We start from the raw sequence: 20,048 nt of genomic DNA, 5'->3' as shown, positions 1-20,048 counted from the left end.
ACAATGTTATGAATTAATAATCAAAATTCTTAAAGGGACATTCATCCCAAATTCTTTTTTCTCCTCTCATCTCTTCTATTATTTATCTATCTGGGTAGTTTTGCTGTGAGCTGCAGAGTTTTGAAAATATCTGTCTTCTCTTTAATATAAATGAACTAAAAGGGACTTGCGGTGCTCAAAGACCCCAAAAAATAAGTGAAAAAAAGAAAATAGATGTTTGGTTGTTACAGAATTCAGATTAGTTATCAATATCCACAATTTTTTAATGTGAATATATTGGTCATCTTCTATTTATAGAAAATGTCTCCCCATGAATGAAGAAATGAAGAAAATGTGAGTGAGAAAGAAAAGTACTGTAAAACTGTAAAAGTTATTTCTTACATTCCATTAACATTAACATTTACATTCCAGTAGATTCCATTAACAAAGAAATTAGGTTCCAATTTCTGTCTCTTATCTCTCAAATGCTTTTTTATCAACTGAAGAATTCCACAACAAATCATGTCCCCCAAGATACTTCTTTAAAATTATTATTTAATCTTCTTTATTGAACTTAAGGGACAGTCAGCAGTTGTACATTGAAATGGACAACAGAAGGTGCAATTCATTATGTAAAGTGCACATGTCAATTTAATAGAGCATAAAAAAGTTTGCAGGTTCAAATAATAATAATAAAAGTTTTTCTCGCTCTAAAATGGTCAAGAAGAAAAGATGAAGAGCGCCAACAACAAAATAAATGCACAACTAACTGGTTCAGTGCCACAAAATGTGCATTTAGTGTGGAAATTTTTGTGTTACATCATAGATTTATTACATCAACCAAAAAACAAAAACAAAAAAAACAATACTGAATGTAAGAGCTCATATGTGTTACAGCCGTCAGCATTCAGAAGATCCACACTCATGTTCTCACTACTCATTAACACTTTTCAAAACCAGTCGTCTAAAGAGCAGCAGACGTGCAGCACAGCAAGCAGGCGAGACTCTGAGTGAAGGCTTTATTTTGTTTTTTTCCCGGGGGTTCATGAATGCAGCATCAGGCCCAGCAGCGGACAGCTCAAACTCCACGTTTCCCACCACCTTCTCCCAGCGGTTTCCTGTTTCACTGACGTGTTGCATCAGGACCAGTTCAGTACCAGTTGGTGCATGTGATCATGAAGCACATGTTGTCCACCTTCCTGTTTCCCATCTGGCACTGGGGCAGCTCTCCCGGGGTGTCTGTGGGAGGAAAATGCCGCAATTTGCATGAACTTTTTCAAGACGAGAGCAGTGACATTTAGTTTTTTGTGACGTTTCTTTCTAGGATGATAAAGAATTGAAGATGACCTCTGAAACAAAACTTCGTGCTCATTAAATCAGTTGAGTACTGGTCAGAAGTATTGAATACAGTACTTGAGTAAATGTACTCAGTTACTTTGCAGCAGTGATTATGAGGATATTTTACCTTGAGAAGCAGCAGACTGTGAGCTGTCAGCAGATCTTTCAGTCGTTGCAGATTCTTCGTGTTTTTCAGTCTCTTCTTCTCTCTCCTTCCTCTCATGACTCTGCTCTCCTCCCATCATCAGTCACCGACACAGGAAGTCACACCTGAGCAAAAACACACAGGTATATAAACACGTGTTGACTGTTAATTCATCGTTTAAACATGTTCTCCTGTTTGAGTAACATTTCTTACAGAACCACACTGTTTTAGGGAAATTACTAATGTTTTTTTTTAATCTCCACAAAACGTCATCCTGGAGGGGATCATGTGATCGCTAGTGTGCATGTGTGAAAATATATTTCGTTATTGACAACTAAAGTGTGACCGTGTCCTTAAAAGTCCAGTGCATAACATTTACGGTGATCTCTTTGCAGAATATGGCAGAAATTAAATATAATGTTCATACGTATTTTTCATTTTCATAAAATCACTCAAAAAACTGAGATGAAAGATGTTTATATCTACATAGAGAGCAAGTCCTCTTCCACAGAGGCCACCTGTGGATGCATTAAACAGAACTGGATACAGTTTTCGAGGTCGGTTTCTGTTAATTCGGATGAAAAATGCTAAATGGCACATGAAGCCAAAAAGGCCACTTCTTCTTTTTTTGGACTGTTGCAGCCTAAAATGTCTGATTTCACGGCAGCATTTCAAATAATTGCAATGAATGTTGCAATGCTTTTAGGCATTTTTTGCAAAAACAAAAAAATTGCAGGACCAAGTGAAAACTGGAAAATAAAGTTGCAATTTTTTGTGCAATTTGTTAAAAAAAAATGAGGACAACTTGTTCCAGGGAGAACAAAACCACTCTGTCCTGAGTGCTCTAACTAACTTTACACCAAAAAAGGCTCAGAATTGCCCTCTTTTTTTGTAAATGAAGAGGTGCACCAGCAGGGTCTGCAACAAAGAAGCAGAATCTTTGAGAAACTCAAAGTCAGTCAAAACTTCATATAAGCCCTCTGGGTTCGCTGCCTCTCCCTGCACTCTTTATTATTTGTCATCAAAATGAAAAAGAAACACTGAAAAAATCAATATTTTCTTTCTTTCTATGTAATTTACAAATATTATATTTTGTTTGTATCATATTGATACGTGAGGGATTTATGAAAATTCATTGCTCACACAGGAACAGGAACCTTTTTATTTTGCATGTTTGTCAGCAAAAAGAGCTCGACCGGTTTAATCTGACATAAGAAACATATGACGGCCCAGGAACTTTGTAAATTTTTTATGTAGGTGTAGGCTTCATATAAATCCTCTGGGTATTTTGTCTCTCCCTACATTGTATATTTATTTGTCATCATTGCCTTTTTTGTGTATACTTTTTAATTGTGCAAAATAAAAATAAAAGTAAATGGATCAAATCCTGACAGTGAGACGAGTGATTTAACAGAGGTTGTGACATCGAAACAAATTCATTTTACAGCCACTTCTTTTATAATAAAGAAAGAAAGAAAAGAAAGAAAAAAAGAAAGAAAGAAAGAAAAAAATAATATAAGCTCACGGGAAAAAGACTTTCTGGGCCGCTGACGTTGTCATTACACGGTTTGGCCACTAGGGCTGATGTTCACTGATGGAAAAAGTCAATCTAAGGAGAAATCAAAGGGCAAACATTCAGCACAATCTCACTGACTCAATGAGTGGAAGTGGACAAAGATAGAGAGACCCTGATAGAGAGGAAGAGAGATGCAGATAGAGAGGGAGAGGACGAGAGAGATCAGAGCCGCCCGGGTTATCAGCTCGGACATCTCTAATCCCCGCCACAATGATCCGTCCTGGACGCCAATCCACTCAAACACAACTCAATCAGACACGACTGATGGGATCATCTTACTCTGATTAACACTTTACACCATCGCTGCGCGCGCTCTGAAAGCTTTCCCGGTGGTCTGTAATGCATGCTGGGAAATTACGCAGGACTCAGGACAAATGGAAACACGATGAAAACGGCCTCACAGAACCGTCCAATAAGGCTGAAACTAATGACTTTCTTTCAAAGTTAATCAATCTGTTGGTTTTTATTCACTGTGCAGCGTTTGTGATGTCAGAAAATGAAGACAGATTCCAGCTTCCACTCAAACTGATTAGTTCATCTGGACAGCAGTTATTTACTTCAGTCAAAAAGTTTTCAGAGGCACATTTTTCAGTTTGAGATATAGGAGAAGACAGCTAAATACTTTTCATCCAATCAGCAGCAGCCGAGGGTTTGCACAGTTATCAGATGTTGGTCAGGCCATTGTAAGAAAGCAGTCAGGCAATAATTATCATTTTTCCATCAGTCTGTGAAGTAAACATGATCAGATTTGAGGCTGCACACGTCATGAGTTGAGAGGTTGGAGGTGTGCAGCCTGTCGCCTGCAGCTCACTGTTGCTGCTCCTGACTCTTCAGTTACTCTCAAACATAATGCAAACTCATCTGCTGTCAAAATAAAATGATGCAAACGTTTACTGATGAACACATTGCAATCTGCAAATTTCTAAAAACACATACATGTTGCATATTTTGTTGAGTTGTGTATCTACATTATCCCAAATGTTTCCAACAATGTTTAAAAAATATAAAATTTATTCAAGGTAAAGGTGTGTTTCCTGTTAGCCACTGCTAGCTAGTTGCTATAACTTCTAGGAAGACAATAAGAAAATCTCACATGATGCCACACTACTTCATGACATCATCAAACCACGTCTTTTGTTGTTAGTTTAAAGTGAGAGACCCTTAATGGCAGAATTTATATATTGTGTTTAAACATTTAAATTAAAGTGTTTGAGCTCGCCACTTCAGACACGTGACCCTCAAGTTAACTTAAGGGAAAAATCATTAACCTTATGACACCATTAGCATCATATTTCACACGAGTTTCTGATCTAAAACATCAATATGATCAATACTTTCCTGAATAACCGGTTGTATCAGTCTGAGACATGTCTTCTGCCCCCTGGTGGATTATCACTGCACTGCAGGCAGCAGAACATCCAACATGGCTGCCTTCACATGGTGAGTCCCGCGTTTTTGTCAGGAAAATCTCTGCTAGTTTTGAAAAAGATTCATATTCATATTTCAATATGAATAATTTACTTTAGTAACCTATAACCTACTTTTTTTTCTTATTTTATAGTAAAATCATGTTGAAAATGTTTCTCAAACATTATTCTGTTGAATTTTATGATGCAATCTGCATTATTCCACCACATCACAAATACTCTAAAACAAACTATTTAAGACTGAAATGTCATTTTAAGATACATTTAGAGTGGAAATTTAGATATTTATACGTTTTTTACATATGCAACCTACTTTTGCAAACAGTTACTAGTGAGTGAGCCCTTGCTGATTATTATTTTTAATTGATTTTTACTTAAAAAAAAAAAAAAAAACAATTCCTGAACAGTCATAGTTGTATGTTAGATTGATTCATTTGGTTTACATTGACTGCTGTTTTTCCGGAGACAAAATGTGAAATAAAAAGGTTCCTGTTTGGGGAAAAAAAAAAAAAGAAACAAATTGAAATGTGCCAAGTTTTCCAAAAGCAATGAATAATACTTTAATATTAAAAAAAATACTGTGGTCAATGAATTTTCATAAGTGCCTGACATATCAAATATTATCCAAACAAAATATTATGTATGTAATTGATAAAAATACTGATTTAAACTTCAGAGGGTTAACTGCTGGTTTGTTGTCAGCAGAGTCTTTGTTCCTTAATAACATGAATAAAATCTACATTTATACTCGATCTAGAGCTGAATTCATCAGCAGAATCCTTCTTACACAGTCTGTGGTTCTCGGTACGAGACGCAGGCTGGTGGGACGTTTCTGTCACGATTCTGAAATAAACAGGAACAAAATGCTGCTGAATATTTTCACACTCCCCGACCGGCCTGATCTTACTCACAGCTCGGTGACAAATGGAGATTGTAACCGACGTGTCAACACAGTAGTAGAAGTAATGGGAGGCAGTAAAACGGGGGAGCACGCCTTTTAAAAATGAGAAATTAACTGCCTCACAGATGCATTACGGCTCCGGGTCTCCGGCCGAACTGCAAAGCAATAACTTGTGATAATTTTCACATAAAAGTTGATTATGGGCCTAACCTTTACTCCGGACCTAAATATAACATCAGAGGGGAGTCTGCTGGACGGACATAAAACATTTAACCACAGCAGAGTCGCAGGCAGACAGGCAAATACAGAAGGACAGAAATATTAGATTTATGGAGCGAAAAGGAGATTATGACGTTTAAAAAATGTTGTCAGTAACGTAATCACAATATCACAGTATTAAAGTAATGTAACTGGATCGCTTTCAGTTACTTTTGGATCATCTGAAACTGATTAATTGATCCTGTCACTGTCATTTCACTTGAAAAATAGGTCCAAACAATCAGTTATCAAAATAGATGCAAATTAATTTAATAGTTGATAAATAATATTAGTTTTTGCAATTCTGAGTGTGTAATGTTCTTTGTCCGGTAATGAGTTGGTCCAGCTGGTCCTTCCTTAGCTGTGCAAAATTTGATTGATTGATAGATTGACAGACAAAAAATGTCAGAATGAATAATCAATATGTGTATATTTGTTAATTATTAAATTAATCACTAACACTTTTGAAAAACAATCGGTTTGAGCAATTTTTCACAAAAAAAAAGTCAAAAATTCTCTGATTTCAGCTTCTTAAATGTGAATATTTTCTGCTCTTTACTCGTCTTTGACAGTAAACTGAATATTTTTGAGCTGTGGACAAAAAACATTTGAAAATGTCATCTGGGACATTTTATGGACAAAAACAACTAATTGATTGAGACAGTGATTAACAGATTAATAAATAATGAAATTATCACTACAGGAAAGACTTGTCACTTGAAAAATAGGTCCAAACATACGGCGCTTGTACGCCTGTGCGCTCCACATGCGCCATATGTTTGGACCTATTTTTCAAGTGACAAGACTGTGACAAGATTAACTGATCAATTAATCATTTGCCAGAAAATGGTGAAAAATGTTTCCTTATTCCAAAGACAACGTCCTCAAAGATCTTGTTATCTTGACTTTGGATTCTCCTGTTTGAGCATTTCAGAGAAACCCGACGGTTGTTTTTTATTCTTCTTCCTTCCTAATAAACCACATTTTATTGGCGTGAATCAGTAAAACTCTGGCAGGCAGACAGTTTAACAAGTTAATCTGAGGCCACACATGCTTCATTCATGAACTTCTCAATCAGCATTCAGCGCCGTCGCCTCACTTCCCCTCCCCAGCTGTCACAGCCGGAGAGAGAACGCCGCGGCTAAATATAGCTCCCCATCTCGTTCTCTCAGATATTGTTTTGTTTTGCCTCGTTCTCCTTATCTCCTGCGCTGCCCTCTTCGCTTCACAATAAACCAAACGTGTCTTTTCCCCCTCTGAGAACTCTGAGGACTCGACACAGAACCGACATGTGACCCACGGCGTGCAGCTGCAGGGTTCAGCTGCTCCATCATTCACCTCAGATCCTCTTTATGTTCTCTTTTTATGTTCTTTTTTATGTTCTTCTGTGACTTGGGTTGGTACACTCTTAGAAATAAAGGTGCTAACTAGAACCATACAGAGTTCTTCAGCTTGTCCCCATAGAAGAAACCTTTTTGGTTCCCAGTAGCATCTTTTATAAAGGATCCTTTTGGAACCATTTCAGAGAGTTCTACCTAGAGCCCAATGTAAAGAACCATCTGTGAAAGGTTTCTCCCAGTGGAGGTTTTACAGAGAACTCTTCCATGGTTCTAACCCACCCAAGGGTTTTTACCAAGAACCTTTTCATATTCCAAGGATTTAAGTGAGTACACGCCAGGGGCATTCTTCCGAGAACCTACTTGGTTCCAAGTTTTTTTATCTACAGCATGCTCAGAAGGTTCTCTGGGAAATGTTTTTATATTCCAAGGGTTTTACCTAGAATCCAGGTACAGGGTTCTGCCAAGAACCATTTTATATTGTGGTAGAACCCCTGACAAACCCTTGATTACAGTTCAATAATCGTTGAAGAATTCTTTCCTCCAAAAAAAGATCTTTGGATGAAAAGGGTTCTTTATGGAACCCTCAGTCTTACAAAGAACCCTTGACAAAACTCTTTCTACAAAAAGCAAATGGTTCTGAGTAGAAACTCAGCCTTTCAGAGAGAACCCTTTGGAACCTTTATTTCAGAGAGTGTAGTTAAAAACTGACTCAAAATGATTCATTCATTATCAAAATAGTTGACAATTAATTTAATAGTTGATTAATAATTGACTTTTTGTTGCAGCTTTAAATCTACTATCTACTTGTCAACTATTAAATTAATTGACACTATTTTGATAATTGATTTGATCATTTTTACACGAAAAAAAAGTCCAAATTTCTCTGATTCCAGCTTCTTAAATGTGAATATTTTCTAGTTTCTTTACTCCTGTCTGACAGTAAACTGAATATTTTTGTCTTGTGGACAAAACAAGACATTTGAGGACGTCACTGATTGAGATTTTTCACCATCTTCTGACATTTTATGAACAAACAACTAATTCATTAATTGAGAAAATAACTAACAGATTAATCAACAGGTTAATTAATTAGCTACAGGGGACGTTCCTGCTGACTACATGAATTAAGAGGAGACTGAAGGTTCAAATGGTGTCTTTCTTTAGTTTTTCTTTCTTTCAGTGAATGAATCACTTTTGGCATGAATGGAGTTCACTCGCTAAGAAACAATTAAAATAAATAATCTCTCAGCAGCAGATTAATTACAGTCTATCTGCATTATTGATTCTGTTGAAGTTAGAGTTTGCCTCAGCTTTATTCTCCTCCACTTTAAAGGGACAGTTGAGATTATTTGAAGTGTGGTTGTATGAGGAGTTTAGTTGGTTTGAAGGGACTGATATTTGGCTCACATAACAGAGCAAAATATTCTACATGTAGCATACACTTAAAATGATATCATCAAATAATCCAAACTGTCCCTTTAAGGAATGGCACTAAATCAGTCAAATTAATAATTGTACATCTTGGTCTTCTATGTTTATTTTTAGCTTTGTTTTGCTTTGTTGTCCTTGATATGTGTGTCTGTCTGAGTGACAACAATTAGTCGATTAGTTGATTGAAACAACATTAGCTGCCGATTATTTTGATCATCAGTGAGTCATTTTCAAGCAAACCTGTCAAACATTTGCTGGTTGCAGCTTCTTAAATATGACGTTTTGCTGCTTTTCTTTGTCATTTATGACAGTAAATGAAGAGTATTCAGGTTGGTTGGACAAAAGAGATCATTTGAAGACGTCACTTTGAGCTCAAGGAAACTGCAATGAGTTTTTTTTTTTTTTTTGACATTTTATAGACAAAGCAATTCATTGTGACAATATTTGATAATGATGTTAGTTGCTGTTTAATTCTTTCTTCCTGTGAACTGTTCTTGAGAATAACTTCAAACTGGAGCCAAATTCCTTGTCTGTTCACATGAGGGCAACAAGTAACAATCTTCTTACTTGTTTCATTTAATATGCAGATTATTTGAGTGATCAATTAGTTGTTTGGTCCATAAAATGTCAGGAAGGCTTTATCAGTAATCTCAGTGTCCAAGATGATGATGTCCTCTAATGTCTTCTTCAGCCCATAACCAAAAATATTCAGTTTACTGTCGGAGAGGAGAAAAGAAACCAGAAAATATTCACATTTAAGAAGCTGAACTCAGAATTTTGTCTCTTTTTACAACAAAAAAAGGGCTCAAAACGATCAATTAATTCAATAATTGATTAATAATAGATTAACTGTTGCAGATTGTTGTCTTAAGTTCTTTGTTAGATTTATGAAAAAATAAGTATAAAACAAATATTCAGAGAGGAGTAATGAACCAGAAAATATTCACATTGTTGAAGCTCAAATCAGAGAATTTTGTCTGTTTGTCAAATTTAAACTGGAATAAATATAAACACGTGGCTTTAATTCAAGGTAAACCCTCATAGGAGGGCTCATGTTTATCAAGACAGTCTTACAAAATACTCCGATAACCTAAAATAAATGTGTAAATGATGTCTTGTGACGTTAATTACTGTTAGTTTAACCTGTTGGCCTTATCTCGACCACAGACTGTCTGTCATACAGTTTTAATCCTCTGTGAATGTGACCGAACACAAACACTGACATGTTTACAACAATCAGAGCTCCGCCTACAGACACACACACACACATTCACAGAGTGTGTGTGTGTGTGTGTCTGTGTGTGTGTGAGCTGTTAGCTGCTGTCGGGAACGTAAATTAATTTTATCCCACCTAGTCGACCCCCTCGTATCCTGAGAGACCCGTCCGCCTCTGTCGGCCGACGGTTCCGATTAGTTTGCGGTGTTTCCAGGCAGAGAATCCGAGCGACGTGTCGGCGGAGCGGCTCACTGCACAGATCGTTTATCTGTAAGAAGAGGGATCACTCCGTGTGATACAGAGGCCGGACTCAAGAAATAAAATATTCTGGAAATATGACGTCGGGTGGCAACCAGGCTTATATGTAACAGGATTAGGATACAAAAAAGGTAACTGTATTCTGTTACAGTTACAAAAGAGTAATACTTAATCACATCATAGGTACATTTAGTAACATGACAATTATTAGCACAATTACAATATTCAAATACATTTTAAAATAAAGAACAATTATACCATGTGCAGTGTTCACACAAAACCACTCTACTCTCACTGAAACCAGCGAATCTGACAGCTGCCAATTTGTCATTATGTTATCTCAATATAATTTACGAAAACATTTACAGGTATGACTATATGCTAACGTTAGTTGCACAGACCAACTGCTAATTTAAGCCACACAGACCAACTCCTAATGTTAGCTACACAGACCCATCAGTTGTTGTATCAGCAGACATTTAACCCAGATTGAGTAAAAGTGCAATGTGAATTGTCTAAATGTATGCCAATACAGTTGCTAATCCAAGTATCACATCCTATTTCTGCCATATTCTGATAATAAATCACAAAATCTTCCACACTGGACCTTGAAGCAGTTATTTAAACTGTATAATCTAAAAGCTGTTATTGGTGGTGGCAGGTAACCCCAAAAGATGCTTCCCAGTAGGCTGCGCTGTTTATCAGAGGTGTGAACCAGGTGTGTGTTTGCAAGGCAAAGTTATCCCTGATCATGTCTGAACTATTTTCTTTTCACTGACACATTGTGACAAAAAACAAACAAACAAAAAAACACAATAAAACCATAAATCTTAATATAAGTCTTTTATTTGCTACAAACCTCTAACCAATTAGCATGATGACTGGCTAAAGCAGATGAGTTGCTTCGGACGTATTTACCTGCGAATTTAAATTCATCCTGTTTTTAACAGCAGATGTTGACTTTGAGCAGACCAAAAAAAAAAAAAAAAGGTTTGAGTGAGACCTCTTACTTCTCTCGGGTGATCTTTGTCTCCTCCTCCTCCGCGGCTGCGGTTCGTCCCCGCCCCCCCAACCCCGACCTGCTGCAGTGACGTCACACAGGTGGCGAGCTAATGGAAGTGTCAACAAACAAGACGTCATACGGAGCTGCCGACGTGATTGGCTCCGAGCGCCGATCCCGGAGCTGCGCGACGACAGAGGAGGAGGACAACCGCGCGTGCAGTTGCTATGCAGGTTATTGAACGGAGAACAAGATGAAGAAGGCAGTTGGGAGATTTTTTAAATACCCGTTCCCTTTTCTATGACTCATGCACGCGCATGTAGACTTGCGCGCGCACACATTGTGAGCATCTGGACTAAAAACATCAGCAGCTGATGAGACAAATATAAAACTAAGCAGGCTGCATAACAGACAGATGTGTATACAACACTATTATATTACAGCCAATACTATCATTTTTACCATACTATCTTACATTATTGTAATATATTGAATTATATGATATATTACATTAATATCATATATATTTTCAGCCTCATAAAACATTTAATGATGTGACTGAACACCCTGTTGTGTGAAACCGCAGTAAAACGGTGCACTCTAGACTGAAAACTGAATAAGTCTTAATTTCAGGTGATTATACATAAAAACATGCTTGTAACAATCATAAAAATAAAAATGATAAATCATTATTAGTAGTTTTAGTGGCCCATTGTGCTACTTATACGTGAAGATAACAACTTTCTTTCTACAGTAAAGTACCAGAACCATTTTAAAATCTATCGGTACTACTTCCTTTGCTACTAGAAAGAAAGTAGTTCCTACATGAAACTGCTCACAACAAGGTCTGTGGATTATCGTCAGTAACCAGGTCAATTTTTGGACCGAGACACTGGTTTTGAATTTTTCAAATGTATTTATTGGTGCTTTGAGGCCCACAAGCCGAGTGACATTCAGTCCCACTATACTAGAGAAAAGGCAGACATCAATATGACTGATGTCTTCAGAACTGCAACTCACAATAAAACTATCTAGACTGTTAAACAAGACTACACATCAGAGGAAAAATATGTAGTTTTGATTTTGTGGTGAACTGTCCTTTTAAGTAACTTAGTACATTATATTTGCACTCTTTGTATGGCTGTGAGAGTTTGACCTGTCCTTTTGTTCTCAAAATTAAACCAAACATGGAAAAGATTCCATGTTTATGTCAAAAAGGTTTTTAAGTTAGTCCCAAACATCCTGGAATAAATACACTGAAATAAAGTAGGAGATGGTTTCCTTGTCCAGTCCAGTATATTATATTCTAAATCTTTGAAGTTAATTTTTATGGTTAGTATGGTTGATCCTAGAGAAACTATTTTTTTGTTCACTTATTTTTTAAAATATATCATCAGCAGCATAACAAAACAAAACAAAAACATGACAACGAAAGATAGTACAAACTATATACACAGGGATGTGACGATCACAAATATTTATTTATTGTTATATGTTTACTTTCGTTTTAGTCCCTTTTCATTTGAGAATGTAATGGTGTAATATTTTACATTAATATAAAATATCAATGAGAAATGACTTAAAGGACTTTTCGCCTTCTTATTCTGAACTCTTCTTATGTCTTATCGTGATGTCATACTGATGAGTCCGTCTCTTCTGGTCAATATGAAATTTCATGAATAATAAAAATTAACCGAATAAAACATATTTATAATACATATATACTTTCCTTGTCATTGTCATAAAACATACTTTTAAAAAGTCGTGATTTTGAAACTATAAAATGAATGACTCTGTGAACAGAACTGTTTTTGTAACGCACTTTACGTCTGACGTCACCACGTTAACCCTGAAGCGGAAGTGAACACGTGGGGTTGAAGGGAATCACCACGCATGTTGTGCGGCCCCAAACGTCTCTCAGGTAACTTTATCTCCTTCTTTTAATTAAACATTATCATTTATTTAAACACAAACTTCAGTTTATGTTAAGTCGAAGCTGTCTGTCTTTAACACGTCACCTGATGTGACGTGTTTCCTCTCTGGTCGATAAAGGAGAAAAGTTTTGATAACTGCCGCTAGCTAACAGCTAACCGTTAGCTCTGTATAGTCTGTACTGTCACAGCCGTTAAACTCGTAAATGATCGATTATCAGAGTACGTGTGTTCTGATCAGCAGCTGATCATCCCAGTGATCGATCCTTGGAGTTTTTAATTCCCTCCGTGTTGTTTCAGATCAGAAGTTAAACCTCCTCCTCCATCATGGCCGTCAGAGCGTCATTTGAGAAAAACAACGAGATCGGCTGTTTCGCCAAACTCACCAACAGGTACTGCCTGGTGGCGACCGGAGGCTCCGAGAACTTCTACAGGTGAGACGTTACCAGTTAAAACACCTGTCACGTGAGTTTTATTCAGTTCAACAGCTGTTTGTTTCGGTGTGGATGTGTAGCATTGATGCTAAGTTAGCCTCACCGGCTGATGTCATCAGCGTGATATCTGACTTTATGTAAGATGAGGTGTGTCGGTCATTGTTTATCTCAAAATTCATCAACACACACACACACACACACACACACACACACACACACACACACGCACCTGTGAGACTACACAGACAACATGTACACAGGTATGAGGAATGACCAGATTAGTAACACATCGGGTTAATGTTGCAGGCTAATATCTGCTTTATTATCAACTTTTTACCAGAGCTACAACAATTAATCGATTATTAATGAACCATTAAATTAATTACCACCTATTTTGGTAATCGATTAATCATTTAAAATAATTTTTTAAATAAAAAAGGCTAAATTCTCTGATTTCAGCTATGCAGAAGTGAATCTTTTCTGGTTTATTTACTCCTTTCGGACAGTAAACTGAATATCTTTGAGTTGTGGACAAAACAAGACATTTGAGGACGTCATCTTGGATTGGGGAAACTTTTGTGACTGTTAACCAATCAATTAATTTAGGAAATAATTGACCAATTAATGGTGAAAAGAATCGTTCGCAGCCCTAAAAACTATCAAGATAAACAATTTAATCATATTTTATACTTAATACTGAGGTAATCCAAACGTGGTAGAAAGTAATCAAGTTACATAACTGTAATTGTGATACTTGGAGTATATTACTGACTACATCTTTTATCAGGTAACTAATAACTGTATCAGATTACAATTTTAAAGTAACCTTCCCAACATGACAGGAGGATTTTTTAACCATATCATGCATTCCTATTTCCAACCTTGCTGATTAATCAAGAAAATAATCAACCAATAGTTTGATAATGAAAATAATTGTTACTGGAAAGACGTCCAACACAGTGTCTCCTTGTGGACGTTGGGTAGACATGTCCTAACCGTAGACTCACCCCAGAGAAACGATCCTAGAAATACGAGCCAGAGCCATAAAATCATCCTCACTGCTTGATGACTCCACTTTGTCCTCGTGAATTTTTGTAACCAAACGGTCCAGAATTAAAAAAAAAATGCATTAGAGTAGATGTGCAGGGTTTTTGTGCGTAGCCAGATTTAATGGATGATTTAAAAACTCATACAAAAACTTTGGTGAGCAAAGGCTGAAAGCAGACAATAATTAACATTTGGAGCGAGGCTGATATTAATTTATGGCAGATGTATCGCTGTGATATGCCAAGAAATCGCAGCACATAGATGTCAGACAAGGTTAAAGGTCATTTAGAAACTGTAAAGATTATTATACATGTGTAAAATGTCCCAGTCAGTATGAATCTTGGTCACAGCTGATGGCAGCTGATGTTATCTGTGTATCTATATTTCTTATTATAAGTTAAGAATCATACATTACTTATTTTTCATCATATCCAACACTTCAGTTATGGAGTATATATGTTACTTAATTACTGATTGACCATGTAGCTGTAAATTAATGTTAAAATACACTCAGACTTCTCAACATTAACATCTCTTGAAGAATTATTGCAGAGATGTTCCATATTCTGCTGCTGTACCAAACCCCATTTAAAAATCTACCATTTTAAAGTTTCTCCTACACGGGTAAACATGCACAACAGGAACAACAACATTTAGTACATTTCAAGAATCACGAGGATCTCATTTGAACTTCAGCATGTTAAATATTCAGCCCGAAGCCTTTTAATTAAATGTAATCTCACAGTTTTGAAGCAGCTGACAGCTGTTTTATTCAAACTAATTCCACAGATGAAGGTTTTTCTGCAAAGGACTCTTTTGTCTCCTGGATGAGTTGTTGTATTGACAGCTGTCTCAGGAGGGAACAGTCAGTCCAGTTCATCACCGACTGGTTTCCATTCAGAGCTGAAGTCACTGACAGCCTGTTGTTGTTGTTGTTTGTGTCTCTGCAGCGTGTTTGAAGGAGAATTGTCAGAAACCATCCCAGTGGTTCACGCCTCCATAGCAGGCTGTCGCATCATCGGGAGGATGTGTGTGGGTGAGCAACGCTCAGGAACACACACACACACACACACACACACACACACACACACACACACACACACACACTCCATAGGTGTGTCTCCTCTTATTTGTGGCTTCTGGAAACCTTTAAAACACATTGATCCTTTACAGCAACACTTTTCTTTTATACTTGATCAGGTAACCGTCATGGCCTCCTCTTGCCCAACAACACGACAGATCAGGAGCTGCAGCACATCAGAAACTGTCTGCCAGACGCAGTGAGGATCCAGAGAGTCGAGGAGAGGCTGTCCGCTCTCGGTAACGTCATCGCCTGCAACGACTACGTAGCGCTGGTCCACCCCGACCTCGACAGGGTGAGACACATACACACACTTTTCCTGATCACCTCACAGGGTTACACACTTAAATCTGGAGTTGGCAGTTTATTTTTGGTGTCGTTGGGCAAAAGCATAAAGTAATTCATGTGATCTGAAAGAAAACTAGACTAGACACACGCTGTCCTCCGTCCCTCTGCTCCAGGAGACAGAAGAGATCCTCGCAGACACGCTGAAGGTGGAGGTTTTCCGTCAGACGGTAGCAGAACAGGTCCTGGTCGGCTCATACTGCGCGTTCAGCAACCAGGGAGGCCTCGTCCACCCGAAGACGTCAATAGAAGACCAGGACGAGCTGTCGTCCCTGCTACAAGTTCCCCTTGTGGTGAGTGGACCCTGAAACGCATCATTTCCTGTGAGAAACTGGAGTTAAACTTTGTATATAACAGTGAAGTTGACTTCCTGTCCAGGCCGGCACGGTGAACCGGGGCAGTGAAGTCATTGCGGGTGGGATGCTGGTCAACGACTGGTGCGCGTTCTGCGGCCTGGACACCACCAGCACTGAGCTGTCGGTCATCGAGAGCGTCTTCAGACTGAGCGACACGGCGCAGCCCTCCGCCATCGCCACCAGCATGAGAGACTCGCTGATCGACAGGTGAGATGCACAAACAGCCATTTTATTCCTGGTGCAATGATTAATCAATCGATCAATCAATCCTGTCACAGTCTTATCACTTGAAAAACAGGTCTAAACATATGGTGCATGTGGCGCACACGGTACGTCCCTGCGCTTCACACGCACCACATGTTTAGACCTGTTTTTCAAGTGATAAGTCTTTCTTGTAATGATTGTTTTCATTATTTTGATCACTTTCTCAATTAATTGATTAGCTGTTTGGTCCATAAAATGTCAGAAAATGATGGAAAAAAGTCGAAGCTGACGTCGTCCAGTGTCTTGTTTTGTCCACAACTCAAAGATATTCAGGCTGTAAACTGATTACGTCTTTTTATCAGTAACTGTAAAGGAATACAGTCACCCTTTTTTTCAGTATCCAGATTACGTGATCCAGTTACATGTAATCAGTTACTCCTCAAGCCTGATTAAACAGACGTTCAGGCCTCGACTTCCTGGAGGACACGTGTGTGTTGTTCTTTGTTCGTCTCTTGTTGGTTCAACAAACATTTTGTTGACAGAACCAGAAACCGACCGACTGTTTGTGGTTCTTTATTTACTTTAGACTAAACAGTCACACGGTATTTTTCTCTTTCTTTTCTTTCTCTTGTGAGTTTTCTTTTCTTTTTGTTTTCTTTACTTGTTTTCTTTTTCTTCTTTTTTTCTTTTTTACTTTTTCAGCTCCTTTTCTTTCATCTTTACTTTTCTTTCTTTCTCTTTCTCTTTTTCTTTTCTTTCTCTTTTCTTTTTTTTTTTCTTTTCCTTTTCCTATCTCTTCTTTGTTTTCTTTCTTTACTTTGTTTTCTTTCTCTTCTTTTTTCTTTTCTTTATCTTTACTTTTCTTTGTCTTCTTCGCTTTTCTTTCTTTTCTTCCCACCTGACAGGCTGCTGGTGAAGATGAGGAACAAGTTTTTTTTTCACATTAATTCGTTCTTTGCGGTGGTTGATCTCTGTGATCTTATTGGTTTGACACCTCATCCTCACAGTTTAGTCATGAAAGAAAAGCACGTCAAGAATCGTCAGAGTTTTTGTTGATAAAATCAGTACTTTAATGAATTATTAAAGTTTGATAGTAATCTGATTAATGTGCTTCCTGGAAAACTACGTATTTCCAGGGTTTTGGTGACATGCAGATGTAGGAGGATCCATCAGACACATGGAGCTCTGCTGTATCTCCTCGTCTCCTTGTCTCCTCGTTCCTCAGCCTCTAAAACTGATTCATTTTGAAGAACGGTCCATCCTGCTCTGATGTCCCGTTTTACCCTGAACACATCACAGTATTACAGGAACAGTGAAGCCATTAAATGTTGTTTCTCCGTCATTTTAACCCTCGTCTCTCCTCTGTCTCCCGTCAGCATGGCGTAAACTGCCTCTGCAGCTTCCTGCCCTTCAGGAGCTTCTGCTGCGGTTCGTCTGGTCTCACACATGAAGCCAACAAGCTGCTGGACCTCGGTTCTCAACTTCAAACACCTCCTTCCACACAGAACAGCTCACTCTGCTCCCACCTGCAGCCACAGCATCATTTTATACCTTTTTTATCAGATTTATTTGGTTTAATCTTTCTAAATCCTGTCCTCTGGTTACTTCACTCGGCTTTTTGTGGAGAGGAGACGATCCACCTCACCTCTGAGGGTAGAGAGGCAGTTAATGTGGTATTCAGGAGGTCTTTTGATACAAACAAGAGGAAAAAATTAAACGGTAAAAGAAGCATTTACATACAAGTTGAGGAATCTGATATTTCAGCCTTTGTGGCACTAATGTGAATATTTTTTGAACCAAACAGGAAGAAATAAGATTTATCCCAGTTTGGAAAGACCAAAAGTGACCGAGGCTGCGCTAAAAGCAATTAAAATAAATTTATTTCTGTGCCTGTTTTGTTTAAAAAGTCAACATAGAAAATAAAACTGTTCTGGATGTAATTCATCAGTTGCTTCAACAGAATCGCCTCCAGAACAGTTGAGCAACTGTTGAAGCAACTTTTCAGGGTGTGAGAGGCTCAACGTGCTGCTGCTGCTGCGTCTGTCTGTCAACGTCAGACTGCATGTTTTGGTTCCTCTCCGATTCCCATCAACACACAAATCTGACAAACGAGACTGAAAGAGGCAAAGATCCAACATTAATTTGAAAGTTAAAAGGCGTTTCTGAAGGTTTGAGAGAGCTGTTTGTTTGAGCGAGCGCTCTGAGGTGTAAAATCACTCAAACATGCAGAACGACACACAGGTAGTAGAAGTGTGATTTCAGTGTCTTGTGTGTGACGTTTGTACAGAATCTGTCTGAAGGAAAAAAAAAGTTCACAGATTAAAGCAGAGATGAATGAAATGAAACGAGTAGTTTTTACTTCAGTCTTTGTGTAACAAATCACAGCCTGCCTGCTGAACTCTGAACACGGTTGATGTTTCTTAACGAACAGTACGTCTCGTCTGTCTTGTAAAATAAAATAAATTGCCCTCTTTTTATCTGGTTGATGTGCTTCTTTTGAGATTTAATGTTCAAGAAGAACAGAAGAAGTTTGGATTGGAAAAACTGTAGAAGTGCTGTAATTAAAGGGAATTTTTTAAAAGAAACAAACTAAAATTACTTCAAGCGTGGCTGTAATAAATATTTAGTAGATTTTGGTAGAACCTCAAAATGTCAGAGTTTTTGTTTCCATCATCAGGGGCTGTTTTTTCAAAACTATTAATCCAGATCAGAATCATCTGGATAGGATGAAATCTCAAATTTGGGTATTTCAAAATCAGGACATGTTATCCTGATGCTACAAACAGGATACAGTTTTGGTGATCCAGTCCAACTCAGGACTTATTTCAAAACTCCAACATGGAAATTCTGATAGTTTTGATGTTAAATCAGGATTATCCTGATCTCACTGGAAGGTTGAATGTATTGAATCATTATTTTAATTTAATTTCTTGTGAATTAAAGTAACACAGATCAGTTAATAAGACAGTTAATAATAATGCTCTTTTCTTTCTTTTCATTTTTTCTTCCTCTTTTTTCTTTTCTTTCTTTTCATTTTTTTCTTTTATTTATTTTCATTCTTTCTCTTCTTTTTCCTGTTTCTTTTCTGTCTTTTCCTTTTCCTTTAATTTCTTTCTTAATTAAAAGCAGTTGTCTTTTAGTTTTTTTTTGTTTTTTTAAATCAAACTAGACAGTGAATTAACAATAATGACATTTTCACGTCTGTTTTAGTGAAATGTTTCTTTGACCAACAATCTGCTGGTTTGCATGTAGGAAAATGATGGTAAGGTATCCAGGTGTTTTTGACAAACTATATCGAAACAAACTAAATCTTTTTCTGCCATACTGAATAGTACAGTAGTATGGAGTATATTTTGTAGTTATAATGGTGGAAACACTACCGCTTTTGTCCACTTTCTCTCACTGAGTGACCTGTTGACCCCCAACTAAATAACATACTGTTTGGATATTTAATACAATATTCAATTCAAAACAGTAACAGCACAGAACAACTGAGAAACTATAGAATTAACCCAACATGTGTAAAACGAATGATTTGGATACGTTTTGAGCAGCATTTCCTGCAACTGATATTTAGTAAATTTTTATACATTTGTTTGTTTTGTGTACTTTTTTGACGAATTGTGTTTTGTTGCTCATCTGTCGTTCTCTGAGCTCTTCGGTTGTTTTAACTGTGAATTGTTTCTAATGCAGGACGAGGCTGTTTATCAAAGTGAATACAGCTTCTGTTCAGCTCCTCACTGTGCTGTTAACCCGTGAGATTATTGTATCTTAAATAAGT

The 20,048-nt window shown here is 37.5% G+C and overlaps 1 protein-coding gene and 1 long non-coding RNA gene across 2 annotated transcripts; one reads left to right on the top strand and one right to left on the bottom strand.

The window, feature by feature from the left end:
- Nucleotides 1-752: 752 nt before the first annotated feature.
- LOC146332336 (uncharacterized) lies at nt 753-10,806 on the bottom strand. The gene is made up of 4 exons (XR_014772244.1): nt 10,788-10,806; nt 9,747-9,879; nt 1,445-1,587; nt 753-1,218 (listed from the first exon to the last, which is right to left on the bottom strand). It is a non-coding gene; the product is annotated as an uncharacterized LOC146332336 (long non-coding RNA).
- Nucleotides 10,807-12,651: 1,845 nt separating this feature from the next.
- Nucleotides 12,652-17,923, top strand: eif6 (eukaryotic translation initiation factor 6). The gene is made up of 7 exons (XM_084741697.1): nt 12,652-12,790; nt 13,101-13,234; nt 15,232-15,317; nt 15,482-15,657; nt 15,824-16,000; nt 16,086-16,270; nt 17,644-17,923. The coding sequence occupies exons 2-7, from the start codon at nt 13,128-13,130 to the stop codon at nt 17,651-17,653; spliced, it is 741 nt and encodes a 246-aa protein (XP_084597823.1). The 5' UTR covers nt 12,652-12,790; nt 13,101-13,127; the 3' UTR covers nt 17,654-17,923.
- The last annotated feature ends 2,125 nt before the right edge of the window (nt 17,924-20,048 follow it).

Source organism: Lutjanus erythropterus, chromosome 2 (genome assembly GCF_056507025.1).
Source record: "Lutjanus erythropterus isolate fLutEry1 chromosome 2, fLutEry1.hap2, whole genome shotgun sequence".
Classification (NCBI taxonomy): domain Eukaryota; kingdom Metazoa; phylum Chordata; class Actinopteri; order Lutjaniformes; family Lutjanidae; genus Lutjanus; species Lutjanus erythropterus.
Note: the sequence above shows the minus strand (reverse complement) of the source record. Positions and strands in the feature narration are given on the sequence as shown.